General features: G+C 36.0%; 2 protein-coding genes across 2 annotated transcripts in view; one reads left to right on the forward strand and one right to left on the reverse strand.

The window, feature by feature from the left end:
* Positions 1-22,730, reverse strand: part of LOC126879742 (endoglucanase-like) — a 178,049-nt gene that overhangs the window by 46,863 nt on the left and 108,456 nt on the right. The window lies entirely within an intron of this gene.
* Positions 19,441-20,172, forward strand: LOC126880868 (uncharacterized). Its single transcript, XM_050644940.1, has one exon. The coding sequence runs from the start codon at positions 19,441-19,443 to the stop codon at positions 20,170-20,172; it is 732 nt and encodes a 243-aa protein (XP_050500897.1).

Below are 22,730 nucleotides of genomic sequence, written 5' to 3' on the forward strand. Positions count from 1 at the left end.
TAAACGATTCAATTAAAACTTCCCCTGTACCAGTGTTCTCCTACACCAAATTTTGTCCGACGACACACCGTTAAGCTTTTAACAAATTTTCAGAGCTACAGGTATTTGAAATATGGTGTTACAGAAGGACGCTTAGAATAGCATGGACACGTACGAAAACCAACACGGAAGTGGGTGAGAAATGGGCAAACAATACGAAATAATAAAATTAATAAAATAAGAAAGTTACAATATCTGGGACCCGTAATGAGGGTATAAGGATATTAAATACTAAGACTGATAATACAGGGAAAAGTAAGAGGAGAAAGGAGTATAGAAAGAAGGAAGGTATCAAAGTTGAAAATTTTTAGGGGCTGGTTTAAATGCAGTTCCATTTTCACAGCAGCGGTAGATAAAATAAAGCGAGTCATGATGATATTCAACCTCTAATTGGGAGACGGTACGTAAAGTAGAATTGTAAAGAGACAAAGTTGTTCAGTAATAATAAGAAATTTTGTAAGATATTAGAAGAGCGAGTTTTTCAAAACAAAGAATACAATTATATACTTACTTGTTGCATATCATTCTAAGGTAGATCCAAATTTCTAAAATATGCGTTGATGTGCAGTTATGCGTTTACAATAATGATTTTTGATGGCCCTGCGTTTCTGAGAGAAATGGGAAAAATAATACAATTGTCAGTACTTCCTATCCTGTCATATTTTGAGTTCTGTTTGATTACATATATTATCTATTGCTATGAATTATTATTACTTTGGTTTTCTAAATATCTATTTTAAGTCATGAGCTCTGCTTATTATCTCCAGTCTAATAATAGTTTTAAGTTCTCCTGTTGACGACGCCTATACTATATTACAGTATTCGTATATCAGTGGACAGTGGGTGATGACTTTTTATCCTATTGTTCAAAAATTAAAAGCATAATTTTCCATATATAGGAATGAACACTCTAAAATACTATTTTGCAGTGTTTGTTCTTCTTCGAGTGCGTTCTGGTATCGAAGATTGGCAACAATATTAGCAAAGGTTTTTTATTTTAGGTCTTTCTCAGGAGCCGAGGCCTGTCCAATCTTGTTTATATTAAAAACAGGAGCACTATCTTCGTCCTTGTGCATGCAATCTTACGCTCGATTACGATCTGTAGAAAATCATCTTGCTTGCTTCTCATGACTAGTGATGTAAGAAGAGAGTATTCTCAAGAGAATATTCTCCGCCAGAAAATTTTCAGCGAGAATGTTCTATACTTTTCTATATTTACAACAACCCATAAGTATATTTTTTGCATCCCAAACATTATTATTCTTGAAGCCCAAACACCTACTTGCCGCTCCCTTTCATGAAATGCTTTTTCTCTTTGACCTGCCGGAGAATCACGCGATTTTAGATAAAATCCCCGAAAATCAAAGTAGCCGGAGCTGGGGAATCCCATGAAATACTAGCTAGGATATTTACAGTGTCAGTGTTTATTGTTTTGGTGCTATATTAATGTGCAAATATTTAGAATAGTGTTCAGCAGAGAAGAACAAGCCGAGGGAAGCCGAGTTTATAGATAATTTAGCAACTTTAAAGCATGGTGATCACTCAGCTTAAATAATGGCACATTTGGCACTTTATTGGTCTAGGATTTTTTTGGAAAACCATACTTTGTAAAAGCAATTGAAAAACTAGACCCAATCATATGGCAAAAAGGTACATGTTTAGGAACAAAATTAACTAAAATAGAAGTTGATATAAAGCATGCCTTCATTCAGTGCAGCGACTGAAAGAAGTTTCAGAACTTATGGTTTTATCCATTCCTCTAAAAGAAATCGGCTTACTGCTAAACGGGCTAGTAAGGTAATGTTTATTGCTCACAATTTAAAATTGCTAGACATAGACCAATACATGGCTGTATTGAGAGTACATTGAAATGTAGGATGTAGCTGACCAGGATGAGCTAATGATAGAAACCTATTCTGAATCTGAGTCCTCATGTTTTTCAGATTCGATCACCACATCGATTATTTGCTGTTAAAGGAAATTTCATTTTTTTATCAAATGCATTTTGTCTTTTCTGTTGTTTTTATATTTTTATATACAGTATGTCCCTGTAAGTTGAATCCATATAGAAAAATTTTTTATTATTAATTTTATGAAAAAAAGTTATTCTTCATAAAAAGCTCTGCATGGTCCAAAACCTAAGACTCAACCATCAGATATAAAATTTTATGAATGTTATACGAGGTATGTCAAAAAATTTGAATTTCACTCAAGAGTAAAGTAGCTTTATTTTTCACAATATTGAAAATTGCTATTATGAAAAGTTGTTTGGAATTAAAAACTATTTTCTAATGTGCATTTACATTCTTCTAATTGAAAAAAAAAAACAATTTTTTTGAAAAATTTTATTATTTTCAGTTATTTCAATTCTGATAACTATTTTATTATTAATTTTACGAAAAAAAGTGATTCTTAATAAAAAGTTCTGAATAGTATAAAACCTAAAATACAACCATCTTATATCAAATTTTATCAATTTTATACGAGGTATGTGAAAAAAGATAAATTTAGATCAAAAGTAAAGTACCTTTATAGTTCAGAATATTTCAATTAGAAGGATGTAATTACATACTGAAACATAGTTTTTAATTCTAAATAACTTTTCATAATAACAATTTTCGGTATTGTGAAAAATAAACGTATTTTACTCTTGAGCGAAATTCATATTTTTTGACATACCTCGTGTAAAATTAATAAAATTTGATATATGATGGTTGTATTTTAGGGTTTAGACCATGCAGAACTTTTCATTAAGAATATCTTTTTTTCGTAAAATTAATAATAAAAGAGTTATTTGAATTGAAATAACTGAAAATAATGTTATGTTACCCATAATTTTTCAAAAAAATAATTTTTCAATTAGAAGGATGTATTTGTATACTAGAACATATTTTTTAATTCCAAACAACTTTTCATAATAGGAAATTTCAATATTGTGAGAAATAAAGCTACTTTACTCTTGAGTGAAATTCAAACTTTTTGACATACCTCGTATAATATTCAAAACAATTGATATTTGATAGTTAAATATTAGGTTTTGGACCATGCAGAGCTTTTTATAAATAATAACTTTTTTTCGTAAAACTAATAATAAAAAAGTTTTCCATATGGATACAACTTACAGTGACATACTGTATAAAGGACACTGTTGTTTCGTCTCATATAATTTCATGACTTTTTATACCCTATTTCATCTTTAACAATATCCCTAAGCGAGTCATAAGGTCATTCTTAGAAAATTCTCCATATCGAGAATATTCTCGGGAATATTCTCGAGAATATTCTCCGATTTTTCATTCTCGAGAATTTTCCAACACTACTCATGACATGTGCCAGATATATAGTTTTTATGATTTCAATCAACTCACGTTATTTGCTTATTCGGTGGAGAGCTTAAAAATTGGTGGTGTAGAAAGTCCATGGTATTCGTAATATTCGTCTATATATATCCAGGTTTCAAAAATGATTCAAGTCTCTTCAAACTGGCAACATTTAACATCCAGGCCTCAACTCCATATAACAGTGTAGAATGTTTATAATACTTTACAAAGTTGTATCCGGATAGCTCAGGCGGTAGCATGTCTGACTTCCACGCAGGTAGGCAGGGGTTCGAAACCCAGGTTGTCATTTTGATTCGGACTTGGATTTCTAGGTCAGGTTTCAGATCCTCACTAATCCTGCTGCCCAGATATTTAACCTTAGAGAAAAAATAAGTAACGAACATCACTTGTTAATCATAGTAGAGTGATGTACGTTACTGTTTTTTAATTTTAACAAGTCTGATACTGTTGGCTACATAACCAATAGGTACATATAAGTACTTCCTGTTGCACTGTCAGTTTAGTCTTGACATCTTTCAAGATCTCTGTTACTATAATTAGTTGCCAACGATCGTTCAACATGTGAGGAACGAATTCAACTCAGTTGAGGGTCAGATAGTAGTCGGGGCCTAATTCATGTGATATCTAATACATCCATGTTTATTTTAATTATTATAGTCAACGTTTCCTTTCAACTAAAAAAGGATACCAAATGGGAGAAAAACAACTTAAAATAATCTGCTATGCGGACAATGCAATACTAATCTCTCAAAGTGAAGATGATTTACAACGTATGCTGCACCAATTCAACATAATCGCCAGAAAATTTAACATGTTAATTTCCTCAAAAAGACAAAATGCATGGTTATAACAGCAGATCCAATAAGATCTAAATTGGAGCTGGAAGGTCAGGTAATAGAACAAGTGATGGAGCTTAAATATCTAGGCATCACACTATCTAGCTACGGAACGCTCGAAACAGAAGTAGAAGATCAAGTGAATAGAGCAAACAGAGCCGCAGATTGCCTGAATGACACAATATGGAGAAATAAAAATATCGGAAAAGTAATGAAAGGCAGAATTTACAAAACAGTCATCAGACCAATAATGACATACGCGGCAGAAACACGACCCGACACAGAGAGGACAAAAAGATTGCTCGAAACAGCCGAGATGAAAACCCTTTGAAAAATCGATGGTAAGACTCTATGGGACAGAGCTAGAAGTACTAATATACGACGGAGATGCAAGGTAGATAACATTAATAACTGGGTAAGAAACAGAAGAATAGAATGGAATGACCACATAAGCCGAATGACAACCAATAGGGTAGTCAGGACAGCGAGAGACGGTTCACCAATAGGAAGACGATCAGTGGGAAGACCACGAAAACGATGGAACGACAACTTACTAGAGGCACATTGAAAAAATAGACAGAGTCATGTCTATAAAAAAAGAAGAAGAAGAAGAATGTTTCCGTGACTGAATAACTTTAAAGGGTATTTACCTAAATATTTTCTGTGGTAACTAGCCTGTCAGCATCTTGTGAGTATAAGCTATACTCTATTCTCTACTTTTTCAACTCTATTCAGGCGGGTTGACAATACTAGTGAATAACGAACGTGGCTCACGCTTACGGATTTTGCCCGTATAACCACACTTTTTTAACTTTTAAAGTTTCAACGATCTTTTCAATTTTAATAGTGGGATTACTTATTTGATTTTAGATTCACTGATGATGGACCGATAGGTTCGAAAACGTTCTGATGAACACATTTTATTTAATCCATTGGGATTTTTAAAAAGAAATTTAGTAAATATACCTTTTACATAGAAGTGGTTTTACTTCATGTTCCAGTTTGTTTAAATATAAGGTATACAGCCAACCCAGGGAACTACCACTTTTAAATTTTATGTAATATAAAAAATAATTTGTCTAAAGTGGAAGTAGTATTTATATGGGCAAAAGGGCATGCCGGTATACTGGGTAATGAGAAAGTTGATGAGTTGGCCAAAGATGCAATAAAAAAAGTTGAGATACTAACTCACATCTTATCAACAGACGCAATAAATGACGTCAAAGTTAGAATAAATAAAATATTGAAAAAAGAATGGAAAAATATTACAAGCATGTAAAAAAATTTATATTTTTCTTTACATCAAGAACTTCCTCCGCCACCTGAATACATATTTAAATATAACCTGCCAAAGCAAGATATTTCTACTATCGTCAGATTAAAAACTCGACACGGGAAATATGAGGCACATCTGCACAAATTAGGAATAATTAATTCATCATTCACACACAAACAAACACACACACATACACACACACACACACACACACACACACACACACACACACACACACACACACACACACACACACACACACCACACACACACACACACACACACACACACACACACACACACACACACACACACACACACACACACACACACACACACACACACACACACACACACACACACACACACACACACACACACACACACACACACACACACACACACACACACACACACACACACACACACACACACACACACACACACACACACACACACACACACACACACACACACACACACACACACACACACACACACACACACACACACACACACACACACACACACACACACACACACACACACACACACACACACACACACACACACACACACACACACACACACACACACACACACACACACACACACACACACACACACACACACACACACACACACACACACACACACACACACACACACACACACACACACACACACACACACACACACACACACACACACACACACACACACACACACACACACACACACACACACACACACACACACACACACACACACACACACACACACACACACACACACGCACACACACGCACACACACGCACACACACCCACACACACAAATACAAAATAAAATCATTTTTAACCGTAACTACAAATCGACTCTATAAAATAAAATTAAATTGATCAAATTAATCAAGAAGAAGAAAGTGAGCTGATTAGTAGTAATGATAGAAATAAAAATAAATAAGAAGGTGGTGAGATAAAAGAACATTTTAAATTTTGAATTGGGATATTATTATACAAAGAAATTACTATGTCACAAACATGTATATTAATATTTAGGTCTGGATCCCGCGTATGAAAAAAAAGTTGATTAATAGCAAGCTGAAAATTTGTTAATAGCTTAAGGGTGTCTAGTCGGATAAACTTTGATATATGGGAACAATGGAACAGGGGCAGTTTTAATTGTGAAACAGGTTAAAAATTTGGAACGGTCAGACCATGAAAACGGCACATTTATTTTGTCCGACAGAACAGACTTAAACTCTCCGAACAGAGATTAAACTTTCATGCAAAAATCAGACTGCTATTTATCACCTGTCATAATTCCTGTCATTTGACATATTCTACATGTTCCACTCATTAAAACGCCCATTTGGTGATAAATAGCAGTCTGATTTTTGCGTGAGAGTTTAATCTCTGTTCGGAGAGTTTAAGTCTGTTCTGTCGGACAAAATAAACCTAAAATAAACATAAAATGTGCCGTTTTCGTGGTCTGACCGTTCCAAATTTTTAACCTGTTCCACAATTAAAACTTCCCCTGTTCCAGTGTTCCCATATATCAAAGTTTGTCCGACTAGACACCCTTAAGCTATAAACAAATTTTCAGCTTGCTATTAATCAACTTTTTTTCATACGCGGGATCCAGACCTAATTGTATTGGTGGTTGTAATATGTAGAAGAGAAATTTTTTTATTTGAATGTAGGTGAAAAGTTAAAAAATAAATTAATTGGAGTTAAGATGTAGGCAATCTGATAGTAGGAAATGTATGATTAAAGGAATGCAATTATTATGATTATTTCATTCATAGGAGATTCTGACCAATAGAAAGCTACAGAAATCTGAATTAAATCGATAATTTTTGATAATCTCCCGTCGTTAAGTATATTACGTCAGATGCCCTTCGTTGCTACGAAAAAATACATTCAGTGACATTAATGACAATTAATGTTTTAAAAATTATAAAAGTGATGACTTTCAATCGTCAAATATTTATAAAAACTGTGTGTTTAATGGTACTTACATAAATAAATTACAATAAAATTTTTGTTTTGAACAGTTTTATTCATGAAACAATCGCAACAAATTGCACTCGACATCTGAAATTAATATAGAATTTTTGCTCTCGTGACACTTTGACATAATTAAAACTGCCAAAGTGTCACTCGGGAAAAATTCAATAATTTCAGAGCTCTTGTGCAATTACTACTGATTATTTCATTCATAGGAGATTCTGACCAATAGAAAGCTACAGAAATCTGAATTAAATCGATAATTTTTGATAATCTCCCTTCGTTAACTATATTACGTCAGATGCCCTTCGTTGCTACGAAAAAATACATTCAGTGACATTAATGACAATTAATGTTTTAAAAATTATAAAAGTGATGACTTTCAATCGTCAAATATTTATAAAACTTTGTGTTTAATTGTATTAATTTGTACTTACATAAATAAATTACAATAAAATTTTGGTTTTGAACAGTTTTATTCATGAAATAATCACAACAAATTGCACCCGAACTCTAAAATTAATATAGAATTTTTGCCCTCGTGACACTTTGACATAATTTCACTCGCCTTTGGCTCGTGAAATTAAAACTGTCAAAGTGTCACTCGGGAAAAATTCAATAATTTTAGAGCTCTTGTGCAATTACTACTGAAACTTTTTTTATAAAATTGAGAAAATTCTTGTGACACAATGGTGAATATGTAAAATTGAAGATAAATAATTGTAGGATTATAGGTGAGGCCCAATTGATACAAAATAAAATTAAGATTAAATTAATATAGAAAACAGGTGTAATGAATAAAATAGAATTGGCAAAACAAAATTAAGAGAGTGAATATTGTTATAATTTAATTGCAATAATGACTGAGTTTAAATGTGAGAACTGAAATAAAGTGATGGAATGTTAGGTGTGGAGGTAAAATATATCTGGAAAAGGTCAAAGACAAAAAGCAAAGGAATGTTATGTAGGGTCAAAGCCTAGGTGAAATGAGGGAAAGAGAAGGATTGAGAGAAAATTGGGTATGAAGGTTGAACTGAATGAAGAAATGAAATGAAAGAACAGGGTTTTGATTAAAAGGGGTTCATGTGGTTAGTAATGATAAGTGTGTGTAAAGGAGTTTGGAACCAGTGAGGGAACGAAGAAGATAGTTGAAAAGGAGTGAATAGGTTAAAGAAGATAGCGGATAGGATAGAAGAAGAGAAAGTTATAGAAAGTAATAGGAATGATGAGAATAATTGACGGTGAATGAGGACAAAATTGCGGTTAAGGGATGTTTGTCGATTGACACAGTTGGGAATTTTCTTAAGGTCCTTGACAATTTCCAAATCCTCGTATAAGTCTAAACGGAGTGTATTTTTTTTTTGTTGAATGTTCTGTGTTGAATGATAATAAAATATCTAGCAACAGCACAGGCAAAATACGTAGGCGTGAGCCACGTTCGTTATTCACTAGTAAGGTCAACCCGCCTTTCAATTTTAAATTTTGCTTTAACTTATTAGGTTATACCTATTTTAGGTCAGCACTAATTATGATCTATAATCAGATCGAAAACTAGTGCTACTTTTGTAATGTAGCCCTTTTTAGGAAGTTTTAATAAAATAAATATACCTTTTATAAAGGACTTTCCTTATATTTTGTAATATATTGTACACAGCCAGCTAAGGAATAGCTATTTGTATAACAAGGGAGGAAAGTGTAACTTTTCCTCCCGAGAATGAAGTTTACTGCCCGACGCGTAGCGGAGGGCAGTAATCATTCAAGGGAGGAAAAGGCACTTTACTCCCATGTTATACATATGGTTTTTCCACCTTCCTCAAATAACAAGTAATTTTTTCATTTTTACTTAATTTATTTATGTAACTAACCAACAAAATTTATTAGAACTAAAACAACAAGTAGGTACAATGTAACTGTCAACTGTCAAATATAAGTCAAATTATTAATGTAAACATTGTTAAATCAAAATAACAATTTACTGTTTTTTACCATTCTGCAAAATAGAGGGTGTTTTATAAATAAACGTTAAAATGTATAGATACTTCGTAATAGAAAATAGATATTATACAGGGCGTCAATAAGTTATATTTCATGAATGAAATACTATGACGTCACTTTTACTTTTCCTCCCTAGGGAGGAAAAATATTTTCCTCCCTAGGGAGGAAAAGTACAACTTTGCTCCCTACAATCAGGTCCGGAAAAGTATACTTTCGGTAGAGGTAGGTGGAAAAACCTTTTTCCACCTACCTCTACCGAAAGTATACTTTTCCGGACCTGATTGTAGGGAGCAAAGTTGTACTTTTCCTCCCTAGGGAGGAAAATATTTTTCCTCCCTAGGGAGGAAAAGTAAAAATGACGTCATGGTATTTCATTCATGAAATATAACTTATTGACGCCCTGTATAATATCTATTTTCTATTACGAAGTATCTATACATTTTAACGTTTATTTATAAAACATCCTGTATTTTGCAGAATGGTAAAAAACAGTAAATTGTTATTTTGATTTAACAATGTTTACATTAATAATTTGACTTATATTTGACAGTTGACAGTTATATTGTACCTACTTGTTGTTTTAGTTCTAATAAATTTTGTTGGTTAGTTACATAAATAAATTAAGTCAAAATGAAAAAATTACTTGTTATTTGAGGAAGGTGGAAAACCCATATGTATAACATGGGAGTAAAGTGCCTTTTCCTCCCTTGAATGATTACTGCCCTCCGCTACGCGTCGGGCAGTAAACTTCATTCTCGGGAGGAAAAGTTACACTTTCCTCCCTTGTTATACAAATAGCTATTTCCTTGTGGATTTGTAGTTTTAGAGACTTATCTCTGTATCGTCGGTGTATCTTTATATTCTAATCACCTAGTTGTCTAGGTGATTAGAATTCCGGTTAACCATGAATATCTGCGTTTTTGCGGCGTTACAAAATTTTTAGGTCCAATAGGTCTTCTTCAAGAGATAGATCTTGTTAAACAGGTGCTGTATTGCTTCATGACTCTGCAATTTTAACTGTACCACGGCATGTTCCAGATCTGCAAATTTCCCGATCTAATCCAGCCTAACCTGACTTTGCTTTTCACAAATCTGATAGTTAACGGGAAATGATGTTATACTCATAAATCAAAAACTCAAGAGGGAGTAGAAATACATACAGCTCAGTAACATTGAAGACTATAAAGGCTATAACACTTCGAAACAGTCCTTGAAGCAACTGCCGATCTACAACAAAGTGTGGAAGGTGTTTGGAATGTCAAATATTTGTGTTTAATAATATTACCGATCTACCTATCTATCTAATCAGCTCTAAACATCCATGCTTTCATATAGGCTTCCTCTTCTCTCTTCCATGTCTCTCTATCTTGGGAAATTGGCATCCATTTTGACCCGGCGTGCTTCTTCAGGTCATCTGACCATCGCATTTGTGAATATTGCCGATAATATGGTCAAAAGGTTTTTGTCGAACCCGAGTCGTTCTGCAATACACCAAAAAACCTCATAATGGTGGATGTTCAAAAATGGGAAAAAAGCTTATACCCTACAGCAACTATATTATAATACTGGGCAAAACAGAACAAAACAGGGCAATTTATATGGTATGGGCACGTAAAGAGAATGAGAGATTATAGATGGCCTAAAAAAGCTAAAAATTATGAACCTGCTAAATAAATAAGACCGGTAATATCAGTATTCAAGAGTTACATAGGAGGATAGAGCTATCCAAGAGGAAGGATAGAGAAATAGAAAGAGATGGTGGTTAAGATGTGAGCTGCAGCTGAAGCTGTAGAATAGTGTAGAACCCTCACTAATAAAATATGACAAAAATTAATTTCTCAGGATGTATAACAATTTATAGCTGACATTATATTAAAAGTGCAATATGATAATAATTGTTATTATTATTAAATGAATCAGGAAAACAGACGAAACTATCTTATCTTAAAATTATATCCCTTAGATATTCATGTAGGTACTCCACGTATTCTGTTTCTAATAAGTAAACACAAATAAACATAAAATTTTGTACCGCTCGATGTTTTATCTTATCTATTAAAATGGTGAGTGGTGATTGAGTGGATGACATATTTTGATATTATTTATGTTTATTGTTTTTTTTTATATTATTTTTATTATAAAGGATTACATTAGTGTGAAGTGGTACAATTTTAACATAATTTTATTGTCACGTACCAAAAATATAATACTTGAGATTATCGAAAAGTCAACAGATAAAAGAGTATTCTTGTCGGTGATCTCGCTAGACACTGGTTTGCAAATAAAGTATTTAAGTGGGTCGACTCATGTAAGGCCTCTATCTATAGGAATGTATTTTGGAAGAAAAGGACCTACAACATAAGCAAACAATATTGTTTAACCCATCCTAAGAGACATGTGGGAGGTAAGGGATCGGACTTAACAACAATACATTAATCGATCCAAAAGTCAACCTCACCTGCACGAGTGGTAGTCTAAAATTACCTGGTGCCTCCTGGTACATAACAGACGAGGCTCTGGCGACCGAGTATGCGCGGGATAACCATACAACAGTTACAGGGAGTCAAGGAAATGTGATCCCTACAACTCACCAACCCGCCTGGCCAGCGTGGTGTTTTATGGCTATTTTCCCCAAACTAACAATGTCGAACTTACAACAAAGCGGAAATGGGCCCCAGGTGGGTAGGAGAAATCCGGAGTCCCACATCGGGAAACCGATCAGCCTCATGGATTCTGGGAGAGGCAAAAGCTCCACAAGAACGAATCAGAGAAAACGGAAAAAGAAGGAATGCAACAGAATACACATATCGACATATAATATCAGATCCATGGCTCAAGATGAAAAGCTGTAAGAACTCAAAGAGAAATTAACTAAAATCAAATGGGACATTGTAGGATTGTCAGAGGTCAAAAGAAGAGGAGAAATGTGTATAGAACTAGAATCAGGAAATCGCCTCTATTACAAAGGAAAGGAGGACGAAACATATGGAGGAATAGGATTTCTGATCAAAGAGAAAATTAAACAAAACGTAATCGAGTATAAGAACATATCAGATAGAGTAGGATATATCATACTAGAAATTAACAGGAAGACAAGAATGAAACTACTACAAGTATATGCTCCAACAACAACACATGATGAGGAAGAAATTGATAACTTTTATAATGACATCACCACAGCAATGGAAGACAAAAATATAAAAACAACAATCGCTTTGGGAGATTTTAACGCAAAAATCGGAAAGAAAATGGAAGATTCAGAAAACAAAATAGGAAACTACGGACTTGGATCGAGGAATATTAGGGGTGAATGACTACTAGAATATTGGGAACAAAAAAACCTTCATGCAATAAATACATACTTTAATAAGAAGCCAAACCGAAAATGGACATGGGTCTCCCCAAATGGGGTGACAAAAAATGAAATAGACTACTTCCTCTGCCAAAATAAACAAATCTTCGAAGACGTAACTGCACTTAATAAATTCTCAACTGGCAGCGACCACCGCATACTACGAGCCAAAATAGAAATAAGCAAACTAGAGACGCAGAAATCTAGAAGAAAACCAACGGCTATTGACCATAGCAGAATAAGACAAAACGCAGAAGAATATAGACACACTTTAAGGGAAAACTATAAACAACAAGTAGCAAAGGAAGAGTCAGAAATTAATAAGATTAATGAAGAAATGAAAGAAAAACTCTTGGAAGCGGGAATGAAAACTGCCAAAAAACTAACAACAAAAGAAAATAGATTAAGTAGCGGGACAGTTAAATTAATGGAAAGTAGACGAAAACTAATAAGCGAAAACAAAAGAAACACAGTAGAATACGTAGAACTAAACAAACTTATTAGGAGAAAAACCAGAGAGGATCTAAGAAAAGACACTGAAAATGAAATCGAGAAAGTAATTGAGAGAAATAAGGGCCTAAAATGCTTACGGCCAAATTAGGGAAACCACTACTCATTTTAATAAAGGATGAAACAGGACGGGAAGAGAGGAGAAAAGATAAGATATCAGAAGAAGTAGTAAAGGTTTTATAAAGAACTATACACCTCAAAGAAAGACGCAAACTTCAACACTCAGGAATATATCAAGAAAACAATCACGAATGTAAACTCAGAAACATTACCAAAAATAGAAAATTATGAAATAGAAGCAGCACTATCACAATTAAAGAACAACAAAGCACCAGGACCAGATGGAATCCTTGGTGAAATGTTGAAAGAAGGGAAAGAAGAAATCTTACAAACATTAAGAAATCTGTTTAATTAGTGTCTACATAAAGGAGAAATACCCGACGAATGGAACGAAAGTCTTACAATCCTACTATTTAAGAAAGGCGACAGAAAGGACATAAAAAATTACAGACCCATCTCACTGCTGTCGCAAACGTATAAACTATTCATGAGGATTATCAACAACAGGCTAACACACAAATTGGACTCGTATCAACCAGTAGAGCAGGCAGGATTCCGAAAGGGATATAGCACCACTGACCATCTTCTAACAATTAGGACACTAATAGAAAAAGCTAACGAATACCATATAGATCTGCACTTAGCGTTCGTTGAATACGAAAAAGCATTTGACAGCGTGGAAATGTGGGCAATAGAAAAAGCTATAAACAACTGTAGAATAGATTCCAGATACAGAATGCTAATACATAATATATATAAGAAAGCAACAATGACAGTACAATTGGAAGAAACCACAAAACCCATACCAATTAATAGAGGAGTGCGACAGGGAGATGTTATTTCTCCTAAACTATTTACATTAGCACTGGAAGATGTTTTCAAAACAATGGAATGGACAAACATGGGAATAAACATAAATGGAAAGAAACTAAAGCACCTAAGATATGCAGACGATGTAGTAGTCATAGCATTAAGTTTTGAAGAACTACAAACCATGCTAACCGAACTAGCAAATGAATCCGAACAAATAGGTCTAAAAATGAATTTCGCCAAAACAAAAACAATGACAAACACACAAGACAATAGAAACGTAATACTAAACGACACCACAATAGAAGCGGTTAATGATTATATATATTTGGGACAGATGATAAAAATAAATAAGGAAAACCAAACAGCGGAGGTAAAAAGAAGGGTCAGATTAGCCAGGGCAGGATTTGGAAAAATAAAAATGGGTCCTAAAGAATAAAAAAATACAGCAATACTTAAAAACAAGAGTGTTTGACCAGTGCATACTCCCAATTCTGACATACGCATGCCAAAAATGGACCTTGACCAAGGCAAACATGGATAAAATAATGAAGACACAAAGAGCCATGGAGAGAGCAATGTTAGGAGTAAAATTGACAGACAAAAAGCAAAACAACTGGGTCAGAAATAGAACAAAAGTCAAAGACGCAGGCCAACATATAACCAGGCTAAAATGGAGCTTCGCAGGTCATAACGCTAGACAAACTGACAATAGGTGGAATAGCACGATACAACAATGGAGACCATGGACAGGAAAGGGAGCAAGAGGACGACCCCAGATGAGATGGGGAGACGACATTAAAAAGATAGGAGGAACGCACTGGAAACAGAAAGCACTAAACAGAAGCGAATGGAGGAAACTGGGGGAAGCCTATGTTCAAAATTGAACGAATTAAAGGGCAAAAGAAGAAGAAGAAGAAGAAAAAGAAGAAGAGATATGCACACCTCTTGAGAATGACATTAGGGTGATACAGTTCCTTTTGGCAAGGAAGATTAACGCATGTAAGCAGAAATCACTACACCGCGCCCCAATGTTCCACAGTATCCACTAACCATCCCATAGCACTCTGATGCGCTATAGAGGCACTCTATCAGCAATGTGCTTGTCATATGGGAGCTCTTGGTACAAGAATTCACACACGAAATCCTACCTCGATCAATGCAGGCCAGCGTGAGGTGCTCTATTCCTTCTATCTCGCGCGACTTATCTTCAATCTGTATTATCTGCTCGGGCCTCGAGTCCACGCTGCGGGCTACCTCGACTTCGACGATTCGGCGCTCCAGGATGTGGGCCCCTTTTGCCCGTTGTTTTGGGTTTTGTTAATAATTTTTTTGTGGCTTGCGCCTTTTGTTAGTGTTTTGTTAATTTTTGTGTGGCCGAAAACTTTTTTTGTATTTTTCGTAGATTTTTTTGAGGACTGTCTAAAGCATATCAAAATCAGTAACTATACTGCAATGCCAGCATTGAACACGTTGTCTTCTTTTGATTGAGCTGAGATTAGCTAGACTTTATTATATGTTTGTCAATATTTGCTATTTGAGTCTTGTGTGCTTCCATTTATGGTACACCTCATACCTAAATATCTCTAGCAGGATCCGGTTTGGGTGGTCTTCTAGCTCTGAGAATTTTGTTCTGGCTTTTTCCTCCATCATACCCAGTACCCGTATTTGCTTTAGATCTCTGAATAGGAAGCGTTCGGCGATGTATCTGCGCACGGTTGCAACTTCACTGAGGCAGTTTTTGTGTGCTGCTTGGATCTTCTTTTTGTTGGTATGACTTGTGTCCCCCCATGAAAGAGATGCATATGTGATAATTGGTAGGATGATGAGATCAGTCTTAATTTTGTTTTCATAGCTAATTTGCTTCTTCTTCCTGTGAGTTCTCTTATAACCGTTGCTGTCTTCTGGGCTGTTGCATTAACATGTGGTGTAAATGCTAGACCTTGGTTTGTTGTGACTCCTAGTTATTTAGCTTCGTTTTGTCATTCGATTTGTCTGTCTTGCAGTGCTAGCTGTTCGTCTGGGTTATCTTTTCTATTTTTTAAGATAACCGCTTCGGTCTTTTCTGGATTTATTTATTTATTTTTTCCATTGGATACTACATTCATCTATCGTACCCAGTGTGGTCTGTAGGTTACTTACAGCTATAGGCGTTCTCTGTAGGTTTCTCCAGGTTTCAGTGTTTTGCCGCAAGTGCAGTGTCGTGTGCATAAATGATGATTAGAGTTCCGAGTGTTCTTGGAACGTCTGCTGTATATATGCTAATACAAAAGGGGCGATAAGACTGTCCCCTATGGTACTCCAATTTTCAGGATTCCGTGTTCAGAACCGGCCATATCGAGACCCTGAACCACCAGTCGCTTAGCTACGAGGAGATGAGTTTCGTCGTTACCTTTCTGTATCCTTAATATCTCATTTTTTATGTCAGCTCTTCATACCACCCTGTGTCGAGGGCTTTGCTTACTTCCAGCTGCTTCTCTATATTACTTGCCGATGAAACCAGCTGTTATGTATTCTGTGAGTCTGAGTAATTATAGTTTGCTAGAATGTTGAGCTCTGTCCTGTCTCCTGTCTCTGAGCCTGTCCATCTCTGGCTGGAGTCTGTTTCGGATGATTTGCTCGCGAAGGGAGGAGTATATTAAGAATAACGAAACTATTGTAACGTAAGACTATTACAATGAAAACTAAAGGTACACTAGGCAAGCCTTAGTGTAGTTAGTTCTTGTTTCATACTTATCTTTTAGTTTAAGTCTGCACCAGTGGCGGCTGGTCAGAGGAGGCAAGGGAGGCTTTGCCTCCCCATAAATTTTTTACACCTGCTACACTGGTTTGTTTACTTTGCTATTTTGCTTCGCGTTAGAGATATCGGAAAAAGTTATTTGAACAAGTTGTTGCAAACATTGTTCTAACCCCACATACCAAAATTCATCACAAAATTCGCACTGTTAGTTTTTTCATTATTTGTAGTCAGGATCCTAAAACTGGACGGAAAATCTCACTTGCTTATGCTCAGCGCAGCCCAGCAGCGTTTACGGAGACCCGGTCTCCTTAGAGCTGCATTATAGTTTAACGCACACGCTGCCCGGAGATTGGGCAAGCAGCCTCCTCTGCAATTTTAGGATCCTGACTACAAATAATGAAAAAACTAAAAGTGCGAATTTTGTAATGAAATTTGGTATGCGGGGTTAGAATAATATTTGGAACAACTTGTTCACATAACTTTTTCCGATATATGTAATGCAAAGCAAAATATGGGTAATTTACCGTGTTTTTGGATTCGCAGTAGGCCGCTTTTAGAATTAAAAAAATTCAGTTGAGTATCTTAAAAAATGTGAACCTTCAACTTGTATGGACTGCAAAAGTTCAAATCTGTATTTATTTTGATATGCATATCTACTTACAGAGATAGAATTGTTAACAAATAAACGACACAGACTTTGGTACTACACTTTTACAATTTAATTGCTTAACTATTTTTAAAATGATATGATATTATGAAATTATGAATTATGATGATATTATAAAATGTAAATAAAAAATGATCAAAAAAATGGGGCCTTACGTCAGATTTTTTTGGTGGATTTTTTTTACTAGTGCAAATTTTTCTAGATATTTTACGGTTAGGTATAGTCTCCCCTATTGTAAAAATCACGAGCCGCCACTGGTCTGCACCGTTGTAATACTTACAACTACTAGAATGGTGAATTTTGCTTTAAACAATCCTGGATATATAATATCTGGATGGAGTCAATCGAAAAAGCAAACCATCTCGTGTGTATCGAAAAGTTTACTGGGTCATGGTCAATTATTAACATTTAAGCAAAAAAGCGATTTTTTCATTCATTTCAATATTGCGAAACAGCTACCGCATTGTAGATGAAAACTTTTAACAGACAACTTTCAAAAATACTTGCTCTTTAAAATGAGACAAACTAAGCCCGAAAGTAAGCATTTTTCAATTGTTTATAATTATTAAAATAAACAATAATAATAAAGATTTAAAACATATCTAACAATATCAGTTTTTATAAAATCGTTATATAGCATTACGCTGTAATTACTATTTTCTGCTAATTTTAATTTTTATTTTTAAGAGGAAACAGTAGCGATCAACAGGTAGCGAAAACGCGTTCCAAGATTGCGGCTGTAATTTTGAATATTTTTTCGAGATATTTGGCACACATATTCGTGTACTAATAAAGAATGGCGGTACATAGCCCAATTTGAAAGATATATTAATGTGTGGAAATTACTCTGTAATTAAATAAAATATTAAAAAAACGAGCTTGTACCGCCATTAAGAAGAACAAAAAAATACACTTTCTTCAAATAAACTTTTTTATCCGATGCCTAGATTTTGTGTCATTTTGGAACTACTAATGAAATAAAAAATTTTAGTAGTTCCAAAATGACACAAAATCTAGGCATCGGATAAAAAAGTTTATTTGAAGAAAGTGTAGTTTTTTGTTCTTCTTAATTGCAGTACAGGCTCGTTTTTTTAATATTGTATTTAATTACAGAGTAATTTCCACACATTAATATATTTTTCAAATTGGGCTCTGTACCGCCATTCTTTATTATATTACGAATACGTGTGCCAAATATCTCGAAAAAATATTCAAAATTACAGCCGCAATCTTGGAACGCGTTTTTGCTACCTGTTGATCGCTACTGTATCACCTTAATAACTTTTCGCAAAACGAAATATCTAATATGTGTCATATCAATTCACATGTAAATACAGAGCAGATGTTAAACGAAACGTTAAACAGAATGTATAAGATTAATGTTTCTTTCAAAGAAACACTTCTTAATTGATTACGATGTCCCCAGCCTCGTTATGTCAAAATTCTTGAAATCCATAAAGTTTCTCAATTTATGGCTTTCTCTGATTTATCTAAGAAACCGCAAATCAGTTGACATAACAGTGGGGTTTCGTTCGGCCCAGTCAGTCTACTACCAGCGTCTGCACAACGCACACCCTTCGATTGTCGATATAGGTCAACAACACACCGCTTGTTCACACAAAATAAATAAACAGATTACCGTTCGTTGTACACATTATTTCTTTGTCGTTTTAATTAAATTCCACCATACACCAACCGGAATATTGGTGACCCCCGCGAGTATTTAAACCGCCGCGAAAATTTAAAAGGTTAGTGTTAATAATATTATACTTTTGCCGGTTTTAAATACAGTGAACATCGAAAATGACGGACGCTAACACCAGTGCCAATACCAGTGCTTCAGTTGATCGGATTTCAGTTAAAATTCCACCTTTCTGGCCCAACGATCCTGAAATATGGTTCCTGCAAGCAGAAATCCAATTTACACTGGCAAATATAAAAAGTGACGCAATCAAATTCAACTATATAGTTGCCAATTTAGACACAGCCTACATATTAGAAGTTAGGGACATCATTGTTTCACCACCAGCCACAGAGAGGTATGCAAAATTAAAGTCAGAATTAATTAAGAGACTTAGTGCATCACAGCAACAAAAAATTAAAAGACTACTTGAGCATGAAGAACTGGGCGATCGAAGACCTTCGCAGTTCTTACGACATTTACAGTCTTTAGCAGGCACAACGGTACCAGACAATATTGTAAGGTCTCTGTGGTTAGGTAGACTGCCAGCGTCTACACAGGCTATTCTAGCTACTAAAGCTAAAGCTAGTTTGGACGCAGTTGCCGAGCTAGCTGACACAATATCTGAAGCTATAGCTCCTAGGGCCCAAATTTCAGAAGGTTCCAACACTCTTGAAAGTACTATTGATAAATTGACAGCCGAATTAGCTGACATGAAAATCCAGCTGGCTAGCTTGACGCAGGCTCAAGCACAAACAAACACATACCGTCGCAACCGCAGCAACTCAAGACGAAGACCATATCCTAGAGACCACCTAGAGAAGCACCAGGGAAACATCGCGGGCAGTCGGTAAATGCGGCATCCTATCGAAGCCCAAAGTCTCGCCGCCTTTTCGTAACAGACTATGCTACAAAAAAAAAACAGTTTTCAATCGACACCGGAGCCGATCTGTGCGTTTTCCCGCGAAAATTTGTACGGGGAGCACGCGAAAAGACTTCGTACGAACTATACGCGGCCAATGACACTAAAATCGCGACGTACGGCTATATGAACGTGACATTAAACATCGGACTACGGCGTGATTTTACGTGGCGATTCGTAGTGGCGGACATTTCAAAGCCCATTATCGGGGCCGATTTTCTTTCCCATTTCGCTCTCCTAGTGGACATTGCTAACCAGTGCTTAGTAGACAGTACGACAACCCTTCGAACGAAGGGACCCGTTAAAGAGTGTTTCGACGGCAACGTAAAGATTATCGCGGAAGCGTCGCGTTACCACGAACTGCTGCTATGATTTCCGGAAATCAGGCGACCCGCCGGTATCGTGAAAGACATTCAACATCAAACCAAGCACCACATCGATACAACACCAGGTCCACCCGTTTTTTCGAAGCCTCGACGATTAGCACCTGACAAACTGCAATGGGATAAAAACGAGTTCGAAAATCTTCTACGACTAGGCATCATAAGACCATCAAAAAGTAACTGGTCTACTCCACTGCACATGGTCCCGAAGAAAGGTGAGGAATGGAGACCCTGCGGAGATTATCGACATCTAAACCAAAAAAACAGTTCCAGATCGATATCCAATTCCGCACATCGAAGATTTCGGTCAGGCTCTAGCTGGTAAGACATCTACAATAGATTTAGTGAGAGCATACAACCAGATACCAGTAGCCAACGAAGACATACCAAAAACCGCCGTTACCACACCATTTGGGCTGTACGAATACTTATATATGCCTTTTGGTTTACGAAACGCAGGACAGACATTCCAGCGTTTTACAGACGAGATTTTACGTGGTCTAGACTTCGCCTACGCCTACATCGATGACATTCTCATTGCATCAGAATCCGAAGAGCAGCATATGTCGCATTTGGAAGAGATTTTCAAAAGTCTCAAGCAGTTTGGCGTTGTGATAAATCCAGCGAAGTGTCAATTCGGCAAAAAAGAGATTACCTTTTTGGGATACACAATATCAGACGGAGGACTCACACCTCCACAAGAAAAAGTAGCAGCTGTACAAAATTTCACTCAGCCAAAAACAGTGAAAGACCTACGCAGATTTCTAGGTATGTTAAACTTCTACCGAAGGTTCATACTCAATGCAGCTGAGCTACAAGCACCACTACATGATGCCCTAAAAGGTAATGTCAAAGAAAAAGCACCAATCGAATGGACACCACAGCGAATCCAAGCCTTTGGCGAGTGCAAAAACAGTTTAGCTAACGCTGCTTTACTGAGCCACCCTGTAAACGATGTTGATATTTTCATCGGTTGTGACGCTTCCGATTTTTGTGCGGGAGCTGTACTACAACAAAAAACGGATACAGGTATGAAACCTTTAGCTTTCTTTTCTAAGAAAGTCTCACCTAGCGAAAAGAATTATAGTGCATACGACAGAGAACTATTAGCTATATATCTAGCCTTAAAACACAGACATATGATCGAAGGCAAGGACATAACGATATACACAGACCAGAAACCAATCACCTTCACCTTTACTCAGAAGCTAGATAAATGTAGTCCTAGACAGTTTAGATATTTAGACTATATAGGACAGTTTTGCACTAACATTCAGCACATTTCTGGATTAACAAATATTGTGGCAGACGCACTATCTCGAGTCGATAGCATCAAAAAAGATATCGACATCACTGACTTAGCTCTCGCACAAGAAAATGATCCAGAACTGCAAACTTTTTTAAGTGAGAAAACATCACTTCAAATGAAGAAAATACGCTTTTCCGAACAAAACGTGAGTTTGTACTGTGATATATCAACATCTACAGCCAGACCATTTGTACCGAAACCACTTCGAATGGCATTTTTTCGCACCATGCATAACCTAGCACATCCCGGAATCAACAGTTCTGTGAAGATGATCACACAGCGATATGTTTGGCCATCCATTAAATCAGATGTGAGGAAATGGACTCGAGCGTGTCTACAGTGCCAAAAATCGAAAATATCGCGCCACATTGTTTCACCTACTGGAAGTTTTCTACCACCTTCCAGCCGATTCGAACACGTCCACATAGACATTATAGTGATGCCGGTCTCAGAAGGAAACAGATACTGTCTAACATGCGTTGACCGTTTCACACGTTGGCCAGAAGCTTTCCCGATGCCTAATCAAGAAGCAGACACAGTAGCCAGAACATTTTTTTCTGGTTGGATAGCTCGTTTCGGCACTCCCAAGCGCATCACAACAGATCAAGGCCGACAATTCGAATCGCATCTCTTCAAGTCAATGTGCAAATTAACTGGAACTACCCATTTAAGGACAACCGCCTCTCATCCGCAAGCAAATGGTATGGTAGAAAGGTTTCATCGACAGTTAAAAGCAGCAATTCGATGTCATGAAAACATCCGATGGACCGAAAGCCTACCTTCAGTATTACTGGGCAT

Source organism: Diabrotica virgifera, chromosome 2 (genome assembly GCF_917563875.1).
Source record: "Diabrotica virgifera virgifera chromosome 2, PGI_DIABVI_V3a".
NCBI lineage: Eukaryota > Metazoa > Arthropoda > Insecta > Coleoptera > Chrysomelidae > Diabrotica > Diabrotica virgifera.

Excerpts from the sequence above, each read along its gene's own strand:
- LOC126880868 (XM_050644940.1), top strand. The coding sequence starts at position 19,441 with ATGACGGACGCTAACACCAGTGCCAATACCAGTGCTTCAGTTGATCGG.